Consider the following 21317-nt stretch of genomic DNA (forward strand, 5'->3'; position numbering starts at 1 on the left):
AATCTCCACAACTATGAAAAAAGTTTACAAATCTAATTGTAGTTAATTTACATTAGCTTTTTATGGAATATGAGAAGGAGACTCATTCCTAAAACTTTTCCAATAGGGGCCTTTGCGTATTAGTCAGCACAAAATTTAAAGTAAATGGAGAAAATGGAAAAAATAAAAGTACATTACAAAATTTGAGGAGTAGTTGGAGAGAGAATCAGAGAAGGATTCTTTCTTCACCATTGTCTCACCTGTCATTGCTCTTTTCTCTTTCTTTGCCTTTTTGTCCACTGCTTTCTCTCTCATCACTCTATTTCCCTATAAACAATCCAATTCGTGGACTAGTTTTTCTGCGTCTCTATCACAGCTTCGTCCCTCTCTTTTATCTCATTTTTATTTTTTGTTCAATACCCATTTCCAGAATTCACTGATTTGTCTTCTGAGTTTCATCATGGAGGATGCCAAAGTGGTGAGGCTCTTATAATGGTTTATCCGGGTTCTTTTTTTCTTTATTTTCTTTTCTTCTTCTACTTCTTCCTTTTTTTTTTTTTTTTTTTTAACTTTTTAATTTCTTTTTTTTTCTTTCTTTTTGTGATGGCTGGAGATGATTGGTTTTTTGCTTCAATGTTATGGCATATGGTACTTTGATCTCTTTTCATTGTTTGTTTATGAATTTTTTTTTAGTTGTGTGTTGAATTCTACCTGGAGTTCTGTTCTTGGTGATTCTGAATGGTTTGAATATTGATTGGTATGCTTTTCGGATCTCTCGGGTTTTATAAATGATGGGTTATGTGCAAAATTGCAATTCTTTGAGCTTTTGGATTTTTGAGTTAGGTTTCTCAGATGGGTCTGTTTCGTTTCAACTTTTGGGGTCAAATCTGCGGGTGGGGTTGTGTCATATTGCACTTTTAGGAGTTTTTTTTCAGTATCCACTCTTTGGGTCTCTCTCTCTCTCTCTCTCTCTCTCTCTCTCTCTCTCCATCTGAATTGAATTGTACTTATGCCTGCTTTGTACATTTAGGGAATTGGGTTCTCCTTGTTTGTGCCTTTGCATCTTTGTGGACTTTTGTTGCTGATGGCAATACTGTGGCAGACTAGAATCTTGAGCCATGGATGGGGATTGAATTGAAGCCGCTTTACTGAAATTATAATCATTTTTAATTACTGAAAATACATGATATCATACAACAATCCGACTAATAGAAATCGATACATTTTGCAAAGAAAATTCAAATTCAAATTTATTTTTAAAGAATTAATATATTAATCATTGGTTAAAAATTAATCATAAAAGGATGAGAGAAGAAAAATAATTCTACAAGAAAAACTATATTCTTGTTGTCAAAAATAATGTTGGTAGGTAATTAAATTTATTCTAACAATAAATCTATGCATTAAACTCATATTTTGTTAAAGATATAGTTTAACTCTTTAAATCCTACTATCTTTCATGAAATTGGTTATATATCACTCTATGGTTTATGCTTCCGATGCGCGTGCACACACACATTTATACATAATTTTTTCTATATATTTTTTACCATATAAAAAAACTTATAATACATAGTACGATATGATACACGAGACTGAAAAATATAAAAACAATACATGATACATTTTACGAGTTAACAACTATGATCCTAATACATGGCTTGTATATTTTATAATGTCTTTCAAATCCTTTGTACTTCCCTCATTAACTTAGCAATGATGTTTTTAGGGTGTAGAATGGTGTTATTCAATTATCACTTGATGAGATCCAAGCTAGCTCACCCTTTTGGTTTCTTATTGACAATGATGTCCGGTTTATTTGTATTTTTTTTCCCATAATGGTCTACATGACTCATTTTCTCATTCATGGCTAAATTAAAGCCTACTTTGATACATCTCTGGGTATTGGAATCAGAAAATAGGTGAGATTGTCAGTTTTGATTGTATTTGACTTTCAGACTCTTCCTTGTGCTTATAGTTCACAGCTGTAGTTCCATTTCATTGGAAACTTTTGAAAAGTGTTTTTTTTGTTTTTAATTTTTTTATTTTTAAAGTAATATCTGAATTATTGAAATGGTACATTCACTAACTTTATTTGTGTTCATTAGTGGTGGAAGCAAAAGATGGAACCATTTCTGTAGCTTCTGCATTCGCTGGCCATCAGGAAGGTAACTGAATCTTGTCTCTTATTTCAATTTGTTCAATTGTTCTTTTTCTAGGAAATTTGTTCAATGAGTTTATTTTTAACAAGCATAAATGATGAGGTTTAATATAAATCACATCAAAATAAGTTTTGGTCAACCAACCTATCACATCTTCTCTTTGGGTAGACAGTTGGGTTTCTATTTCATTTTCTTCCTCTATTTTTTTATCATACTTATTTCCAGACCACATAATTTTTCCTGCCTTGAGATATGACACAATCAGATGGGATGATTATGATTCTGTATGCCTTCCCATTTGGTCCATGAATTTTCCCTTTGTTACCATGTCATTGTGATAGTTTGGATCAGTATCATGCTTAATGAATCGATTTTCTGCTTGGTGATTGCTGTTGCATGTTCGTTCTCACAACTCTTCTTATATATCACATGGATGGGCATTTGATTGACCATAATATATGTAAAGATGAATAGCTTAGCTTAGTCTATGTTATTTAATATTAATTTTGTTGAGGAGGGCTGCAGTCTGAAGCCTACAAAGGTGGTTTATGGTAGTTATCATGGTTTCCTTTCGGGTGATTGTTCAACCAGTTGTACAGGATAGAGACCACAAATTCTTAACAGCAGCAGTTGAGGAGGCATATAAAGGGGTTGAATGTGGAGATGGAGGTCCATTCGGTGCGGTTGTTGTTCGTAATGATGAAGTACTTGTGAGCTGTCACAACATGGTTCTGACAAACACCGATCCGACTGCACATGCAGAGGTTACTGCAATAAGAGAGGTCAGACAGAATTTATCCTCTGGTCACTTTTACTTTGTTGGTTTGCATTTAAGTTTGGTGGTGCCAATTATTTAGGAATCCTTGTTGCTATCGAACTGTTTATATTTTTAGCAAGAAATCTTATAGGGTAATTACATATTCATCACAAGCAACCATCTTTTAGATTTGGTAGATGTACATTCATGAGCATGATTATAGATGATGATGGCAAACACAATACTCATGTCTTTGGTTGCTCTCAGAAACATATTTTGTGCTTTTTTATTTTCTCTTTCTTTTTCTACTAAGTTCTTTATTCTTTCTCTCTCATCTGAGAATTGATGCACAAGCTCTCTTCTATTGTTCATAATAGACTCTATGTCTCAGGTATATTGAATGGTAAAATTATGTCTCAAGATTTGTAAATTTAGATCTTTTTTACTTGTTAGAGTTTCTAATTTGGGAGCTTAGTGTTTTACATAATGAAGAGGGTGACATCTGTACTTGACATCCTCTCTTTTCTCCTTTTGGTTATGTTTCTTATTTCATTGAACAAGGAAAACTAGAAAAAGGGTAATGAGTATCATACATCAAAAGTAGTAATGTTGAGACGTTTTAATATCTTTTGGTTCTTTTTTCTTTTCCTTTGTTTTAATAAGGTTTGTAATTAGGAAAGGACTTCTCATCCTTCTCAATTTTACTTTGTTAATAAAAATGTTTATGTTTTTGATCCAAAAAAAAAAAGGGAATATCAAACATAAAAAATATATCAAGGTCAAATTATGATCATGGACAACATGCATCTCACCTGGTTCTTTTGTATGGTTACCGAACTGATACGAAAATTCTAATAAAAAATTGTTGTATCCTGTCCATGATCAGAAATTTTTAAAATTCTTTGAAGCCGAAGCATGTATAGTTGTTTTTTTTTCAACCCAAAACAAAAATTCATCAATACCGAGTTAGAAGAGCATGAGAAGGATGAAAAATCTTTCCCAAATATACAAACTCTAATCAAAAGATCTAATGTATAAAATGGCTTTTATATACTACACATAACTAAACAACAGGAATGAGGTTTTATTCTCCTGAGAAATCAAAGCATCTACAAAAGGAGGTTGAAGCTTTGCTCCAAGATTTGTTGTTTTAAAAACTCTATTCATCAATGTTAAAAAAATCAGCTGGACAGGTTAGTCCAATTAGTCAAACCGTTGACTGGAGTGTGGTCCAGTTCAATTCACACATTGAGATGAGGAACCTTTGAACCAGGGTTGAGCTGGACTAACCAGCGGTTCAAGCCCCAAACCAGTGAACCGTTTCAGCTGGTTCTGGTTCTCTTTCATTTTTTGGATTTGGGCAAAAGGGTCACAACCCATGCTTTTGGGCTTTAACATTGGCTCTAGAGGCCACTAGTATGCAACATTGGAATGGCTGAATTTTAATTTTAAGGGCCTCTCTTTCTCCATCAATATCTGATGTGTGCAACCACTAAGCCAAGTGCCAGTTTTGTTAACAATTGCATGTTTAGCTAACTATATCATGTTCATTTATGTAATAACAAATTTGAAAATAATATTAGCAAAATAACCTAATATCTTTTAAAATTATAAAATAATTTGATATTTAATATATAAATAAAATTAAATAATATAATATTCTTTTCATTTTCAATTAATTTATCATATTTATATTTATCTATTGTTTAATTTGAGAATATCAAGCATGAAAAATACATATTATTAATTTGAAGTTTCTTTATACATATTTTAGTTTTTTTATAATTATTTTTAATTTTAATAAAATATAAATTATATATTTATAACATCACTGTTTCGTCCACGGTTCAACCATGGTAATTTTTCTGGTTTGATGACAAGTTTAATTTTGAAAACATTGCCATTTACACACCAAGTTCCAATTGAGCTGAATAACGCTAATAAAAGTGCCCTTGATATCTGAAGCTGTTGAAACCCACGAAGAGGAATAGAAGTAGATTATGTCCTATATCGGTTCTATACTTCTCCATCTATCCTAAAAAATCCTTGCATTTCTCTCCTATCATACCATCTGAATCAAAGTGAGGGAAGCAATTTTCCAAAGAGTTTTGCCCCACCTTTATTCTCCAGGCCTTTGAAGGAAAAGATCATCATGTCACTTATACTCCTACGAGGAACCCAATCTAGTTTGACCATGCTGAATAAGCTATGCCAAAGCACCATAGTCATCGAATTGTGTAAAAAGAGATGATCGATCATCTCATCACTTATCATATACATAGGGCAATGGCCATGACTAAGGGCTTTGTGAGGTCTTCTCACCTATAGCAAGTCATTGACATTGACCTCTTGTTGGCCACTAGCTAGGCGAAGGCCTTAACCTTAGATGAAGCTTCAGATTTCCATATGACTTTTTCTGGAGAGGAATGAATAGGAGTTGATAGATTGGATTGGCCTAAAAGGAAGGATTTTATTGAAAATATACTTGAAGAAGATAAAGACCAAACTCTGTTGTCAAGGATAGACATAATCAAGTGCACATGAGAGAGAGGAGGCGTTAGACTTTCCAAATCCTTTATCTCCACATCAGTGATGGTTATATATGCTTGATTAGAATAAGCTTTGCTAAAGAAGTATCTACTAGTTTGCAAAGAGTTTTCAGTGGATCAATGTCCTCTTCATGTTATGGCATGAGGGAGATGCATAGGAAGTCCTTTTTTTCCCTGTTATAATCTGTTTCTTTGGTTGGTTTCTTATTTTGTTTCTGAATTGGGCCAGTTGAATATAAATTGTTGTTTCGGTTATGCTTAAGGACCAAAAATGAAAATTTTTGTTTCAGTTCTTGTTACTTCTATTGATTTATGCATTTCAATTATTTGGTGCAAATATGGTCTTATGTGGGTTGTTAATAAATTTTTTTGCCCATTGTTTCTTCGTCATCACTGGCCTATTTGCTTTCATATCTCTAGGATTTTGGAAGGAAGGTGTTTTTTTCCTTTTCTTTCTCCACTGATGTCAGGGTCCAAGCCGAAATCTCTTGGCATCCTAGGTTGGGGATGGAGTGGAATCTGGGGTTAGCATTTCTTATTAAACTTCGTGAAAGTTGGAAATGAGTTAACGAGTTTGATGGAAAGAACTAACTCTGATCTCATGAAAGAATAGGTGTTGGAGAATATGACATCCTGAAGATGTTAGGAGTTTTGAAGATTGTGTTGGTTGCATTGTTTATAGACAGAAAAAAAAAAGGTCATTGTTAAGAGGAGTCATGTGAAGACTTTAATAGGAAAGCGAAAAACATGAAATCATGATGTCACTTAAGTCACTTAAGTCATTAAACATTTAAGTATTCAGTTTTACTGAGTTAATAATTTAACTTAATGTCATGTTTAATCTCTTGTATTTCTCTTATCTTTTATATCTTTGTGGTAGGTGGATGGCCTGTTTAATCTCTTGTATTTCTCTTATTTACAATTGGATTCACTAATAAATGAAAAAACATTGGTACCTTTATTTGTTTATTTTTGTTCTCTCCTCGTCCTCCTCTTCTTTTTTTTCCTCTTTTTTCCTCTTTTTTGTTCTCTTATTTTGACAAGAACTTGTGCAACTGAATTCTGTTTGCAATTTCCAAATGGTTGGATGTTACCTTGCCCTCTGTTTGCTTTGAATCTGCCTATGCTCCATATTTTTGTTACTTGCTCATACAAGTTAAACCATTGATTAAACACATTAGTGATCATGAAACTTGAAATGCTCTTTTATGTTTTCTCAAAATTTTAACCATTTCATTGGGAATTATTATGAGCTTCACTGCAGCCCTTTTGGCCAAGTTCATAGGCAGACTTCTAGCGCTTAGAAGAATCCAGAAGGGCCTGATCTATGATCACCCACTATTTTGGATACCCAAGGACTCCAATCATATGGATATGTAAATTACAGGATTTTCAATCCTAGCAGGAAAAGGAGGGAAATGGATACTCAATGTAAAGTGAGTAAACAGTATTCCATACTCGATGGCTACTTACCCATTCAGTGACTTTGGCGCTGGATGTTCTCAAAATGGTACTATTGGGTTGGGTGAATTCAATAATAGACACCTGTTCCCTGAGTAAGAACCATTGGATCATCACTTATTCTTTTTTTATTCAATGAAAAAACTATAAATATAATGACTAAAATTCAATGTGTTGATCTTTTAAATCACATTTGACAGACTGTAGCATGGGAAGCATATGGATTGTTTGTTAGGATTTTCCAAGCACTCAGGTGCTACCCTGAATGGTTTTCTTGCTTGAACTTGATAATTATTGGCTGTGTAAGTAGCTGATTGCAATAGATATTGCATTTATTGTATATATATGGTTATTTTTGCTGTTTGTCGTATCCAATTGGATCGATACTGGCTGGTTTGTAGGTAGGTATAGGTAAGGAAGTGCTGCTGCTGCTGACAGTGGCAGATGCAGTCTAACATTGAAAAATTAGACTCTGCCCTTTCGATATTGTAGGGGTAGAGTATGAAACTATTTCCTTTGTGTTGGCCAAAACTAGATTGTGCTCATTGAATGACAAATCTGCAAGTGATTCACTTCTCTTTTCAGTGATACTCTTTGTTTCTCATGCTTGGAATGAAACCTTCCTGCAGGCATGTAAGAAGCTCAACCAAATTGAGCTATCAGACTGTGAAATCTATGCCTCTTGTGAGCCTTGCCCAATGTGCTTTGGTGCTATACATCTTTCAAGAATTAAGAGATTGGTCTAAATACCCTACCTCTCTTCATTTTCTTCTAACGTTAACCATCGTACATTACAGCAATTTCCTAATCATTTTTATCCTTCGTATTGCTCTTTTGCCGCAGAGATTGGTCTATGGGGCCAAAGCTGAAGCAGCTATAGCTATTGGATTCGACGATTTTATAGCAGATGCCTTAAGGGGTACTGGATTTTACCAAAAGGCTCACTTGGAGATCAAAAGGGCTGATGGTGATGGTGCTGAAATTGCGGAACAAGTTTTTGAGAATACAAAAGCCAAGTTTCGTATGTATTGATTTCTTCAGCTTGCTGCCTAACTATCACAATCTTTAACTTGATGCTTATAATCAGTTCATTGCAAAAACTATTTGAACATGCTGGAAAAACCTAGCTTATGATTTGGGGGTTTGTCCCATAAATGGGATAGGATTGTTGATCTCATACTTGTATGTCAACTCTCCCTTTGCTTTCTCCAGAATATCCCATAAATTCTTCTCAAGAAAATGATGATTGAACTGGGCAATGCTCTATTTGATTGCTAAGAAGACGTGCACCACTTGTTGGCTCTTTGCCCATAATGATCACTTTTTAGTTTTTACTCTATAGCCAGTGTTGTAGGAGAAGACTTCAAGCTGTCTCTGCATTTCAGTGGAGTTTCATAAAATCTTATGCACCAATATTTATTTTTTTAGAAAAAAATTGGCAAAACAGATCAAATGATAGTCAAAGCCATCCTTTTAATATTTAAAATGAAAAAAATAAATGTTTTGAGGATTTTAATATTAGTTGCTGAATCAACAGAGAAGGCCTTTAGACCAACCATAAGTTAAGGTTTCTTGAGACAAAAGTACAGGTATCTTGTATCATATGATAAGATGGTCAGAGGTGGAAAAGCAAAAGCATTTTGGTTCTCTGTATCTGACAACATTTACTTTGATATATTTTATTAATTGCCCCCATTATTTTATTCCACCCAAATCCTCTGTTTATATTTTTGGGTTTTTAATTGAGAAATAGTTGGTGTTATGGATCACTATCTATGTGAAGGTTTATGTCATAATTTGAAGTCAAAAGTGTTTGGTGGGACACAATAAAAAGTAAATGTGGAAAGGGGTAGGTCTGGGTTGCAGTGGGAGGAGGGCAGATGGAATCATGGAAGCATGTGCTTGGCAACTAAGACTCAAGACTAAGAGGCATTTATAATGTTTGATGTTTGGTTCGATTTAGAAGATAGAGCCACTATAGTATACCCACATGTGATGGCAGCAAGAATGGCAACATCCCATGTCCTGCATTTCTGATTCTGACCTTGCCTTCCATATATATTCCTGGCTGGTAGGGCTGGCATTCGCTGGGGCTGCTATTAATCCAAGTGTGTAATCCAAATGAATGAGCATTCAACTCTAACATAACTTGAGATATTTAATTTAATTCTAACCTAATCTTATCTTTTTTAAAAGTTAAATTGAGTTCAAAGTTAGTGCATATTAATGTATGTGAGTGTTTTAATGTCCTTACACGTGGAGGATACGGGTATTTCATCACTTTCTTTGATGATTATTCTAGATATGATTATATTTACTTTAGGCATAGAAAATTCGAAGCCTTCTCATGTCATGATTTCAAAAGGTGTATAGTATGATATCTATTGTTGGATGTGATATAGTTATACATGTGAAGTGTAAATTTATAATTTATATTGTGAAAAATAATTGAAATAAGTGTTTCATAAATAATTTTGTTAAAGTCAGAAACCCTTAGGCATAGAAAATCCAAAGCCTTCTCATGTCATGATTTCAAAAGATGTATAGTGTGATATCTATTGTTGGATGTGATATAGTTATACATGTGAAGTGTAAATTTATAATTTATATTGTGAAAAATAATTGACATAAGTGTTTCATAAATAATTTTGTTAAAGTCAAAAACCCTTAGGCATAGAAAATCCAAAGCCTTCTCATGTCACGATTTCAAAAGATGTATAATGTGATATCTATTGTTGGATGTGACATAGTTATACATGTGAAGTGTAAATTTATAATTTATATTGTGAAAAATATTTGAAATAAGTGTTTCATAAATAATTTTATCAAAGTCAGAAACCCTTAGGCATAGAAAATCCAAAGCCTTCTCATGTCATGATTTCAAAAGGTGTATAGTGTGATATCTATTGTTGGATGTGATATAGTTATACATGTGAAGTGTAAATTTATAATTTATATTGTGAAAAATAATTGAAATAAGTGTTTCATAAATAATTTTGTCAAAGTCAAAAACCCTTATCTACTAACTGTGTTAGAATTGGGTAAAGTTGAATTAAGTTGAATTCATTATAATGATTTGATTTGATTTTTTTATATTTAGTTAGGATTGGGCAAAGTTGAATTCATTTATAATGATTTTATCTTATTTTATTTATTTTACATTTATACTAAAATTAAAATAGGAAAGATACATTATTTTATGATAATAATAAATAAAAAAATGATTTTCTTTTGAAATTATTTGAAAATCATATGAAATAAATATTACTAATTATGAATATTGTTGATGCTCAACTAACAATTTCTTTCTTTTTGGATGGCTTCTTCTACTTAGTTGTTAGTGGGACTTGCAAAAAGGTGTCCGGATGTTTATATGAGTAAAACCCCTTTGATGGCTAAGTTAGTTTTGGGGAATTTTTGGTATGAGTTAGAGTGCCTACCTTTTCCCTAGGATTTGATGGGCTTTTATAGTGAGTGGTGTGTAATGTTGTTCTTGCTCTTATGATTGTGATTTATTGCAATTTTAATGCGTAATGCCCAATTATTGGTTGTCAATAACATCTAGCTATTTATGATATGTGATGGTTGTTTGATCAACAAATAATGTGTAACTAACACATTTATGACGTCCAACCATCAAGCCTTTTTGAGTGTCAAATCCTGGTTTTGTGTCATGCTACTTGGGTGAAACACTTAACATAACCGATTGGCTTACCACTGACCCTAGTGCCCACAAATATCATAGAAATATTAAATTAGATTGGGTTGAGTTGAACCAGAACTAAGTTTCGATTGAGTTTTTATCGAAAATTATCATCCAATATTCATTAACAATGGATTTTGTTTGAGTTGAATCATATCGACTCATGCAAAATACAATCTTATTGGATTAGTGGATTAAAAGTAGAATTTAGTATTAAAAACATTTTAAAAATTATAGATGACAATTGCCCACTTGATTCTACTTTAATGGGATGTTTAATTCTTTATGCTTTATTTACCTTTTGTTTTTCCTTACTTTTTGTCCACTACTTTAATGGTACAAATGGTGCCTTCCCATGGTGCCTTCCCATGATCCTTTCAAGAATTGTAAAACATCTCATTTCTCATGTCACCATGCATATCTAAAGTTTTAAATCATTGAGTAATTCACAATCTTTTCATTTACAATGTTTTAGGGTTTAAGACTTTAGCTACATTTTGGAAATTTTTTATGGTTTAGGGTTTTAATGGATACAGGAGAGGCCACTCCCTTGTGATGTAGCCATTCAATTTGGAACCAATCAAGCAAACCCAACCCCCCCCCCCAAAACCCAACCAAAAAAAAAAGAAGGAATTCAAATTCTTTTGTTTGGTCTTAAATTATCTATTTTTAAATTATTTATTCCTTATATAGAAAAAAATATTTTTAAATTATGTGGAACATAATAAGAATGAACAATGATAATTTAAGAATATTCAAGTAAAATGAGACTAAATATAATGTGGAAAAGCCCTATTAAGGGAGATAAAAGGCTGTAAAAAAGTTTCTTTTACTTCAATAAAAATGAGAATACAAATAAAATTTCACTAGTTTCTTCATCTTGATAACTAGTTGAAACATATATTAATGCTTGGGGTGGAAATCCAACATCTTCAAATAACAAAGAATATGAAGAGCATAAGGCCTTGTTTGGCAATTGTTCTTTCAAAATAGTTTTTTTCTCTTCAAAATAAAAAATAAAATATAGAAAAACACATTTAGCAACCAAAAAACAGAAAATAGTCTTTTATTCTTAAAAACATAAATGTGACATTTTTAGATAATATCTTTTAGTTATTTTCAGTTATTTTAATTTGTTTTCTGAGGGTTGTTTTAAAAAATATTTATACATATATGAATCATACTTAAAAAATAAAGTAATACATATAAAAAGTTATTTTAAAACATGGAAAATATGTTGAGAATGTTTTAAGTTCTTAAATAGACTTTTATTCTACAAAACAATAAAGAACAGTTTTCAAAAATTATTTTAAGAAACTATTCTTAAAAATCGTTTTTCAAAACTATTTTAAAAAGCACTTCCAAACAAAGCCTAAAAGATCATACCACATAAGGTTTTCCAAAAGATTGATAAAAAAACAAGTATTTGGAGCCTTGAGTCTTAGGACAATGCCCAGAAAACAACCTTATTTTTCTCTTTCATTTCTCTCAACCACTTTCTTAGCATTCTAAAAAAAACCCTAGATGTTACTTATATTTAGGCTTAGGAAATACCCAAAATAAAAGAATAATCCAATAGATGAACTTAAGAAACTATTCATGGGTTTGGACAAACTTAACCCAACAATCTCCCCTTCCAACACATGACAAAGGAATGCTAATTTATAACTCCATCACATGGAGTTTAAACCTGTCATGCCAATACACAATTAAAGTTTCTACTTGGGAGCAACCTTTGCCAATATGTTTGAGGCATTCTTCTTTGTGTGAATCTTCTTTCGCTTAGCTACATTTTCTTCAATTATATCCCTCAACCAATGATATATTACGTCAATATGCTTGGTTTGAGAATGATAATACATGATGCTCTTGCTCAAATCCATAGCACTTTGGTTATCACAATAAACCGCATACTCATCTTACTCTAGACTTTGTTCTTGGAGAAAACTATTTAATCACAATATCTCATTCATTGCTTTAGTTTTTGTTGTGGGGAACACTAGATTACTTCATTCTATATCACAGAACTAGGTTAGATGCATGCAATTCTCCCTAGGCTTATCTAGATCCTATGCACAATGGAAAAACATGCATTTAAAACAATTTCAAGATCTAGAACATGAGATTAAATAACTTACCTAGATCTGATGTTCCCAAATCTAATCCTTATGGTAAAGATTGTCATAGGATAATCCAAAAGTTGAATATGTTCTTGCAAACCCACAATCTTTGGTCCAATGGCTCGACTTTGAAACTTGACACTAAAAAATGATGGAAATTTGGAAAGTGGAGGCTAGGGCTCTTTCTTTGGAATGTAGGGAGAATATAGGTGGTAGATTGAAACCCTAACCTTAAAGATAATCAATAGAAAAATAAGTACTTCAAGAATAACAAAATTGAAACATCACTCCAACAATTTAAGAAAATAATAATAATTAAGTAACCACAAAAATTATCAGACCACAAAAATGTAAAGTAAAAAACCTAAGATCTTAATAAAATGACTCCCCCTAAAATATAGATCCTAAGTCCTAAACTCATGAACACAAATATATTCCCTCTAATTGTGAAACTCTTCCCCTAAATTCATGACAAATATTCAAGCACACTAAAAAATAAGGCTTAAACAGAAAACATAAAAAAAAAAAAAAAAAAAACCTAAAGACTCGTAAACAACAATAGGGATAAGAATGAAATACTAGGCTATGAAACAAAAAGTGTTATTAAGAAGGGAAAGTTCCTAAAGATTTGTTAGAAGGTGAATCCTAAGAGAATATAAAGGAATAGAAAAATAGCAAACTAGACCTTTACTTTAAAGTTCAACAAGGACATCTTTCATAATCCAAATTTGTCTAGTCTTAGGGATTCTAAAAGATGAATTTGAAGTACTAATATAGGAATCATGAATATTCATCATAGACTGAGCGTGGGTGGGAGCTTTTGAAACCCATTGAGTATTTTTTTCTTTTCCTATCAAATAGAAATTTATTTATTAATGCCTTAAACTCAACCACAAGCTTGCTAATTTCCCTATAAATTTCTTTAAACTTCCTAATGTGACACCTATCACTAGTGTGGCCATTTCTATGACAAAACTAACATGTGTGCACGACCCTAGTTGGTGTTTGGACAATAGGAATTGCCTTTTTAGCCTTAACAAAATTAGTCTATCTACTATTAGGACTAATAGACTCATCAAGATATCCTAGGCCTTGCTTATTTCTTGTGGACTTTCCTTTACTAATGATTTCATTCAAAACCTTAGTCCCAGAGTGAAAAATCTCATTGTTTGAAGAAATAGATTTTTTTTTTTTATGGCGTTCAATCTCTTGAGTTAAAGCGTTGTTTCTCTCAAGTAGAGATTGATACTTAGTTTCGAGAAATCGATTTTTCTCAATATAGTTTATCTTTTCTTCATTTAACATCCCTATATAAGATTTTTGAGATTCATAGGCAATTGTGAGTTTAACATGACTTTGGATCAAATGTTGAAATTTATCAATCACATTTTCAAGAAAAGAAGCATTCTCATGATCATTAAATTGGCACTTACCATTTATATCATACTTAAAATTAACAAATGTAACAAAAGCAATGTAATCATTTTGATTATTTTTATTTTCATTTAATGATTTACTTTCACTTAACTTAGAATCACTCCAAGTTGCTTCCTTTGCTTTTTTTATTTTTCTTGGGACTAACTTTTTCCCTAGATGATTCTTTCTTGAAATTATTTATTTCAAGAGTTAACGACTCTTTACTTCTATGACACTCATAATTTTCTTTTTATGAGAAAACAATTTTATCAGAAAGTGATAATTTTTCTTCATTCAAATTAACAATTATTTCTTGTTGCCTTTTTAATTCAAGGGATTAAGATTCACACAAAGATTCTAGTTTCTTGTGTTTTGTATTCAAATTTTTATTTTCTTTATGCAATTTTTCTTAATCATAAAAAACTTTTTCACAAGCCAAAAGTAATTTCTTTTTTCTTTTCTTTAAATTCCATGAAAACAAGATCAAAAATAGGAATTGAAGAAAATTTTGATTTATAAATTTTTCTTTAGTCTAATACCAATTGAAAGTTTGTAGATCTTACTTACGAAATATCTAGTAGAGATGAATAACCTAAGATCCAATAAGGTAACACCTAGAGGGGTGAATGAGTGTTTTTCAAATATAAGAGTTGACATTTTTCAATTTATTTAATTAATTCTTTGAGAATGAATAATAATTAAAAACAATGAACCATAAGTGAGACAAATGATTTTTACATAGAAAACCAACCACAAAACGTGCGGATATAAAAAGCACGAGATCAGAGACTTTAAATCAACAATCTACTATATGAGAAAGTAGTACACAAAATTACCTAGCAGATAAACTCGTAGACCTACTTTCTAGAACCTATAATGCAATCTACGTCCGTTACACAGAACCTCATGTGTTCTAGTGGATCACATCTCAACTCTTGACAAGATGTAGGTCTCTTTCACAACCAAACAAATGAAAAGTCAAACATATTTGAAAGTTTTGGGTTAAACGTAAAGAATAATGACCTAAAAGTTTAATCGCGTTTTCTCTTGAAAGAACTATTTCAATTGACATATATAAGAGAAAACTTAGTGGACTTGGAACCAATTTAGAAATCATATTTGACTACAAAATAATTTAAAACTTAAGAATTTTAAAAAGATTTGAAATTTTTTTATATTTTAAATGCAAAACAATTTGGAAATATTTTTCTTTTAAAATTCCTAATTTATATTCTTTTTCAAATCTATTTTCCAAATTTCTTAAAAGATTTAGAAGAATTCTTTTTTTTTTTTTTAATTCTTAAATTAAAATTCTTTTCCAAATTAATTTTATTATTTGTAAAAAAATTTCATTTTAAATTGAATCAATTTAAAATTCCTTTTCAAATTATTTTTATTATTTTAAAAGTTTTTTTTTTTTTAAAAAGAAAAAAATTCTTTCCAAATTAATTTTATTTCTAATTTCTATAAGTTCACTCTATGCCTTTTATGTCATTATTCTAAAAAAAACTCAACCATATTTACCTCTTTTCTCTCAACTTGATTATGCACCAAATCTTGAATCTTCAAAGGAGTGTAAATTACAAGAGAGTACATTGAGTCCTAAACTAGTATGAATGGAACAAATTTGTCAACTTAATCTAACCTAATGCACTAATAACAATACTTTAAATATGAATGTTTAATAAATAAATTTATTACTTAAGATTAAAGAAAATAAATATTAGTTATAATCAAGGAGGATAAATATTAGTTAAAATTAATGAGGGTAAATATATCAATTTGATTAAAATTTTAGGTTAACTTTACTAAATAACCTTAATACTTAAGGTAAAAAATAAGTTATAAGTTTTAAATTAATAATTTAAAAATAATAACTTAAAATCAATTTAAATCATTAAGTAATAAGCATTAGGTTTTATCAAATACCCTCAAAATATTGAACAAAAAGATGGAAGCCAAGTCAATGTGGAGCTCTACATTTACCATCAAGACACAATTAACTTAGATCAAAGAGAAGCCTAAGGCTCTAAAGTCAAGTGGTCCCAAGGGGGTTCCAAAAGGTAGCATCAAGTCCCTACTTGTGTATACATTCTTTGGAACTAGAGAGTCGAATATTTGGCACTTCAATGGTGGGTGCTCTAGGCACATGATTGGTTCCAAGTCATGTTTTTCTATCTTTGAAGACTTGGAATAAGGGAGCGCGTTTAAAGATTGGAACATCACAAAAGAGAAAAGCAAAGGAACTATTAAAACCTATGGTTTGCGAACTCTCAATGAGATTTTGTTCATTGAAGGTTCAAAAAAATTAGTCAGATTAGCATTGTTAGATGCATGACAATAATTATAACTTAAAGTGTTACATATAGTTTGTTAACTCTCCTTAAGATTTTGTATATTAAAAGTTTAAAAGTGAATTTAATCAACATCGGTCTAACGTGTGACAATAGCTATAACATGTGTGTTATTTATGATAAATGCATGGTAAGAGATAAAGCAATCTTTCTAGTTGGATCTAGAACCACTTATGATTGTTCTACTCTATAGGCTAATTTGACTTATGTACATAAGAGAGCAATGCTAAAGCTCATTCGATTATGGCATCATTGATTAGGTCACTTGAACTTTGTAAATCTAAACTAATAACTAATTAGAGAAGTTCTAAAGTTGTCTAACATTCCTTAAAGAGATGCGAACTCATTAGTCAGGTAAGAAGAAGACAACTATGCCAACTCTTAAACTCTAGGACTTATTGTATATGGACTTGACATGGCATATGAGAGCTAAGCCTTCAAGGGGTACGAGATATATTTGAGTCATTGTAGATAATTTTTTGAGGTATACCTAGTAGTATAAGTTCAAAAGGAGAAAGGTTGCATCGTAGTTTGAATTAAGAGTAATAGACATGAGGAATTTGATAACTCAAGCTTTGTGAATTTGTGTTGATTTAGAGATAAAGCATAGATTCTCAACTCCCAAAACACTTCAACAAACTGATATGACTAAGAGTAAGAACAAGGGTTTTCAACAAATGGTGGGAAACATGATTCATTTTCGTCTTAGTACTAAAAGGACTTGCAATGATAGTAATGATAAAAAGATGGTGACTAAACATTAAACCAAATTAAATGAAGCAATTTATGCTTGCAACATCTCTCCACTAAACCTATCTCGGATGATAGGTTTTATGAGAAGTTGAACCAAAATGATGTTTAATATTTTGTTCTTAGGCGTAAGAGGTGTAAACATAAGAGGAAATAAATGGATTTTTAAAAATAAGTCAAATAAGTTAGATGAAAAATAAAACTCGGTTAGTAGCTCAAGGGTATGCTCATATTGAAAGAGTGGGTTAGTAGCTCAAGGGTATGCTCATATTGAAAGAGTGGGTGAAAGAGTGAGAGTGATGTGTGGAAATATATCTTAACACTTCTGTTTGAAGATCAAGAGGTTGGAGGAGCCCTTTACTCAAGATTGCCCAAAGATCATGGAAGCATTTTCACTTTAGAAATCCATACCCCATTTAGTCCATTTGGAGTGTGTTTGATGATAATTTTAGGAAATGTTTAACACTCGAAATTTTTTATTTTTCAAATATTAAAAAAAGTTAAAAACATTTTTTAAAATTACTACCAAACGCGTTAGTGGTGTGAATTAGTACAGCCAAGGGTGAATTACCTTCCATGAACATGATACCTATCTAATGCGATGTGTGAAATAGACAAAGGTGGAGTGTTAAGTGCCCCTTGTACCTTCTGCTGATGGTCTTGCCCCCTTGTGGGTCCAGAGCTACAAACTCTATCGTAAAGAAGGTAAGATCAAAATCCTACATCCTAAACCCGAGGTCACCCTTCAATGCGCTGATAAAAGGTAAAGATGGGGAGGGCCACACCTCGCTGTTTCTTAGTGTGTACCCAGCTAAAACTGAAAAATGATAATAATATAAAAGAGAAAAAAGAAGAAAAACTCAATGATTTTGTACATGTAAAATGAAGCATCAGTACAAGCATTATAGGCAAATGGAGGGGCTCTACTCGACATGAATGTGCATGGTGGGTTAATTGCCCGTTGTAGTGGTGGTGGTGGGGAAGTGTACCACTACCATATCCCCACTACCATTGGAATATTTGTAAACCTGCTGCTCCTAAGCTCCCCCTTTGTTTTTATATATAAGCATCAAAAAGGCCCTGCTATTACAGTGCATTCAAGAATCTCTGTCTGCTGCAATCATTCTATTAAAAAACATTCTACTTTTGTTGTTTGTCTCTGTAAAAAGAGACTCTCAGACATTGATTTGTTTGATCTTAAAGTCTAAAACACAAGTATCTTATATGGGAATACAGCAAAAGCGAACCATTTCACTTTGGAATTAGGTATATAATACATGGAAAATTCTACCCAATTCCGGACATGAGCCATTGATGTTCCCAGTAAAACTTGAGCTATTGAATATGCGTGTGTGCATGTGTATAAAAAAAAAAAATTTAGAGTTTGGATACAAAGTATCGAGACTATGATACAAACAAATGGAACTAAGGCAAAGGTACAAGCAAAAGAAACCATTTTTGTCCCATGACAGACTTCTCATCGACCATCATGTCCCTGTATGGTATTGGAAAGTAACTTTTTGGTAACATAAGATAACCCATGCATATACATATGCCTAACTATGCTAATGACTCTCTAATCAAGCTCCAAACCTTTTTCAAGTGGCCTTGGAAAGAAATTTCAGACCATGTTCCCAGCTTCTTCAGCAGCAAAAGCTGCTTCATAAACAAACTCACAGTAAAAAACCAAAGCAAAGCATTATATTAGTATTTTGTACCAGAAGGATATGAAACAAAGGATCTGTGGTCAATGCAAACAAGACCTAGGCTGTAGGCTTTTCATAGTATAAAGCATAATAACTTGTGCATGTTTTTGCCATGAAGTCAAAATTGTGCAGAAACCCATACCAAACCTTTTCAAAGATATGACACAACTGATCATAACTACCAGCAAGGAAACATTTGGACATCCCATGTTGATTCAATGATCGTAAATATAGCATTCGCAAAAAGCATATGAAACAGAAACCATGATCACAACTCACAAGTTGTGGCAGTCACCTATGATTGTGAAACCACAGTATTTCATTTTTCTTTTCATTTATTAAACAAGCAAATAATAACATATAATAAATAAAACAGACACGATTGAATTTTCATAATAAGTTTAAAAGCAGCACAATCCTAACATTGTTTGGATATTATAACTAAACATTTGGCTCACAGAACTGGTTTCTGCAATTCCCTTATCGGAAGCTGGATTCATCAGGGAATGAAAGTAGAAATCACCTTACCATTGTTGCAACAGTTTTTGGCAATGGCAAATATGGAATAAAAAGAACAATTTTTCTAAAACATACATTTCATTTTGCCTTTACCTTCAGGCAAAGCAGAAAATCTCACTTTCTCAGCTCAGCTGCAAAAGGAACACCCAGAATATAAATAAATAAATAAAATAAAACATTCATTATCCCTTACTTTTATAGTCAGAGTAACAAAAAGGACTTTCTCAGCAACCAAATTTAAGCAAAACATAAAATTTTAAAGTTTTGAAGTTTAAAAAGTTTCTAGGAAATCTCCACTCCCTTCTTCTTCCCTACGCTTTCTAGGCACCAAACAGAAGATCACCACTTTCTGAACAATAAATAAAACAAAAGAAAAACTTTATTGCTCTTACTTTTCTCAACCACCTTTGCAATCAAAAGTACACAAATATCAAATTAGAAGAAAATTCATTCTTTCCTCCCCTACACTTTCACAGCAATCATAGGAAAAATCTTCACTTTCCTAGTGAAAAACTACAGAAAACATGAGATTTGAAATTAAAAGGACCATTATTCTTCCATCCTTTCTACCAAATTCTCTCCAACTAATAGAAAATCCTCAGCAATCAAACCGTACAAAACATCAAATCTAAAAAATAAAAATGGAACTTTTTTTCTTCTATTACCACACTTTCATTGCAAGAGAACAAAAATTCCCCACTTTATTATCTAACAAATCATACAAACCTTATTGTTGAGAATTCATAATGAATATTTCTTGAGCCAATTCTCAATGATACCTGGATGAGAATACTGGGTGAAGGGATGGAATGACCCGACTTAGAAATGGATTTCATTCCCACTCCTCCCACTTAACGCATCCTAACACTGGAGTAGGAAGAAAATGGAATTTCTTTCCACCTGGCTTCGCATTACATCAAAACAATCTAATGTAGGACAACAGAAGAGCTACATATATAGAAGAAGAAGGGAATTGGATGAGAACAGAAAAACAAAATAGATGAGAAAATATGGGGAAGGTGAGAGGAGAGAGACAGAACGTGAAATTCAAAATCACAACCTCAACAAGAAGAAAAGATAAATCCCTATGAGTCATAAAGGCAACTTTAAAAAAACTTGGGGGTTAGCAGAGTTGTACACATAAATCTCCATGTATTCCCTTAAAATCCACAATTGAAGTGAACATTTGAAATTTCCAAATCTGGGAGTGGAAAAATATGCTTTGGCCACTAGCATTTGTTACATAGATGTAGTCACTGCAGCCATTCCAGGTGAAGAAAATGCAATTTCAAACCATCCATTAATTGTCCTCCATTGCATAGTGTAGTAAAGGCAGTCATTTCAGGTAAGAAGTATGTAATTCAAAACTATCAACTAATTTTGTCACCTGCACAGAACACTAGAACCTCCATCGATCAAGGCATATCAAGCCTCTCTAATTAGCAAAGTGACCTTCACTTATTTCATGGTTTCTGGCTATATAATCACATTTTTCGTAAAGAAAGATGAGCATAGTTTCAGGACTCACAAACTCACACCACCCAAGAATCAAATTCATTTTCCTCTAACCCATGGAGTCAACAACCAAAAAACAGGCACACCCTTCCCACAACATGGAAATTCCATTTATTTTTCATTCTATAGCTTTGAAAGCACAATTTCAGCAAGACCCCCAATGCATCTTGCCAAAGAGTTGGAGTCCGCCTTCCAGTGGAGATGGCAAGGAGCTAATTTATCATCTAAATGTAAAAACCGCTTGCAGAGCAGCCATCACCAAGCCGCAACCCACCACACATCAACAACATATCACCCAAACTGTATATGATAAAATTTTAGCAAAA

At 32.2% G+C, this 21317-nt stretch overlaps 1 protein-coding gene and 1 long non-coding RNA gene across 2 annotated transcripts; one reads left to right on the top strand and one right to left on the bottom strand.

Annotated features, from left to right (window-relative positions):
* Positions 1-219: 219 nt before the first annotated feature.
* LOC117931280 (guanosine deaminase) lies at positions 220-8186 on the top strand. Its single transcript, XM_034852219.1, has 5 exons — positions 220-457; positions 2090-2147; positions 2733-2923; positions 7538-7648; positions 7758-8186. The coding sequence occupies exons 1-5, from the start codon at positions 440-442 to the stop codon at positions 7938-7940; spliced, it is 561 nt and encodes a 186-aa protein (XP_034708110.1). The 5' UTR covers positions 220-439; the 3' UTR covers positions 7941-8186.
* A 9916-nt stretch (positions 8187-18102) lies between these two features.
* Positions 18103-19563, bottom strand: LOC117930847. Its single transcript, XR_004653946.1, has 2 exons — positions 18845-19563; positions 18103-18746 (listed from the first exon to the last, which is right to left on the bottom strand). It is a non-coding gene; the product is annotated as an uncharacterized LOC117930847 (long non-coding RNA).
* Positions 19564-21317: the final 1754 nt, after the last annotated feature.

The sequence above is a fragment of the Vitis riparia genome, chromosome 14 (genome assembly GCF_004353265.1).
Source record: "Vitis riparia cultivar Riparia Gloire de Montpellier isolate 1030 chromosome 14, EGFV_Vit.rip_1.0, whole genome shotgun sequence".
Classification (NCBI taxonomy): domain Eukaryota; kingdom Viridiplantae; phylum Streptophyta; class Magnoliopsida; order Vitales; family Vitaceae; genus Vitis; species Vitis riparia.

Coding starts and splice junctions, on each gene's coding strand:
- LOC117931280 (XM_034852219.1), top strand. Junction 2,148..2,732: donor ATTCGCTGGCCATCAGGAAG/GTAACTGAATCT, acceptor TTGTTCAACCAG/TTGTACAGGATAGAGACCAC. Junction 2,924..7,537: donor AGGTTACTGCAATAAGAGAG/GTCAGACAGAAT, acceptor ACCTTCCTGCAG/GCATGTAAGAAGCTCAACCA.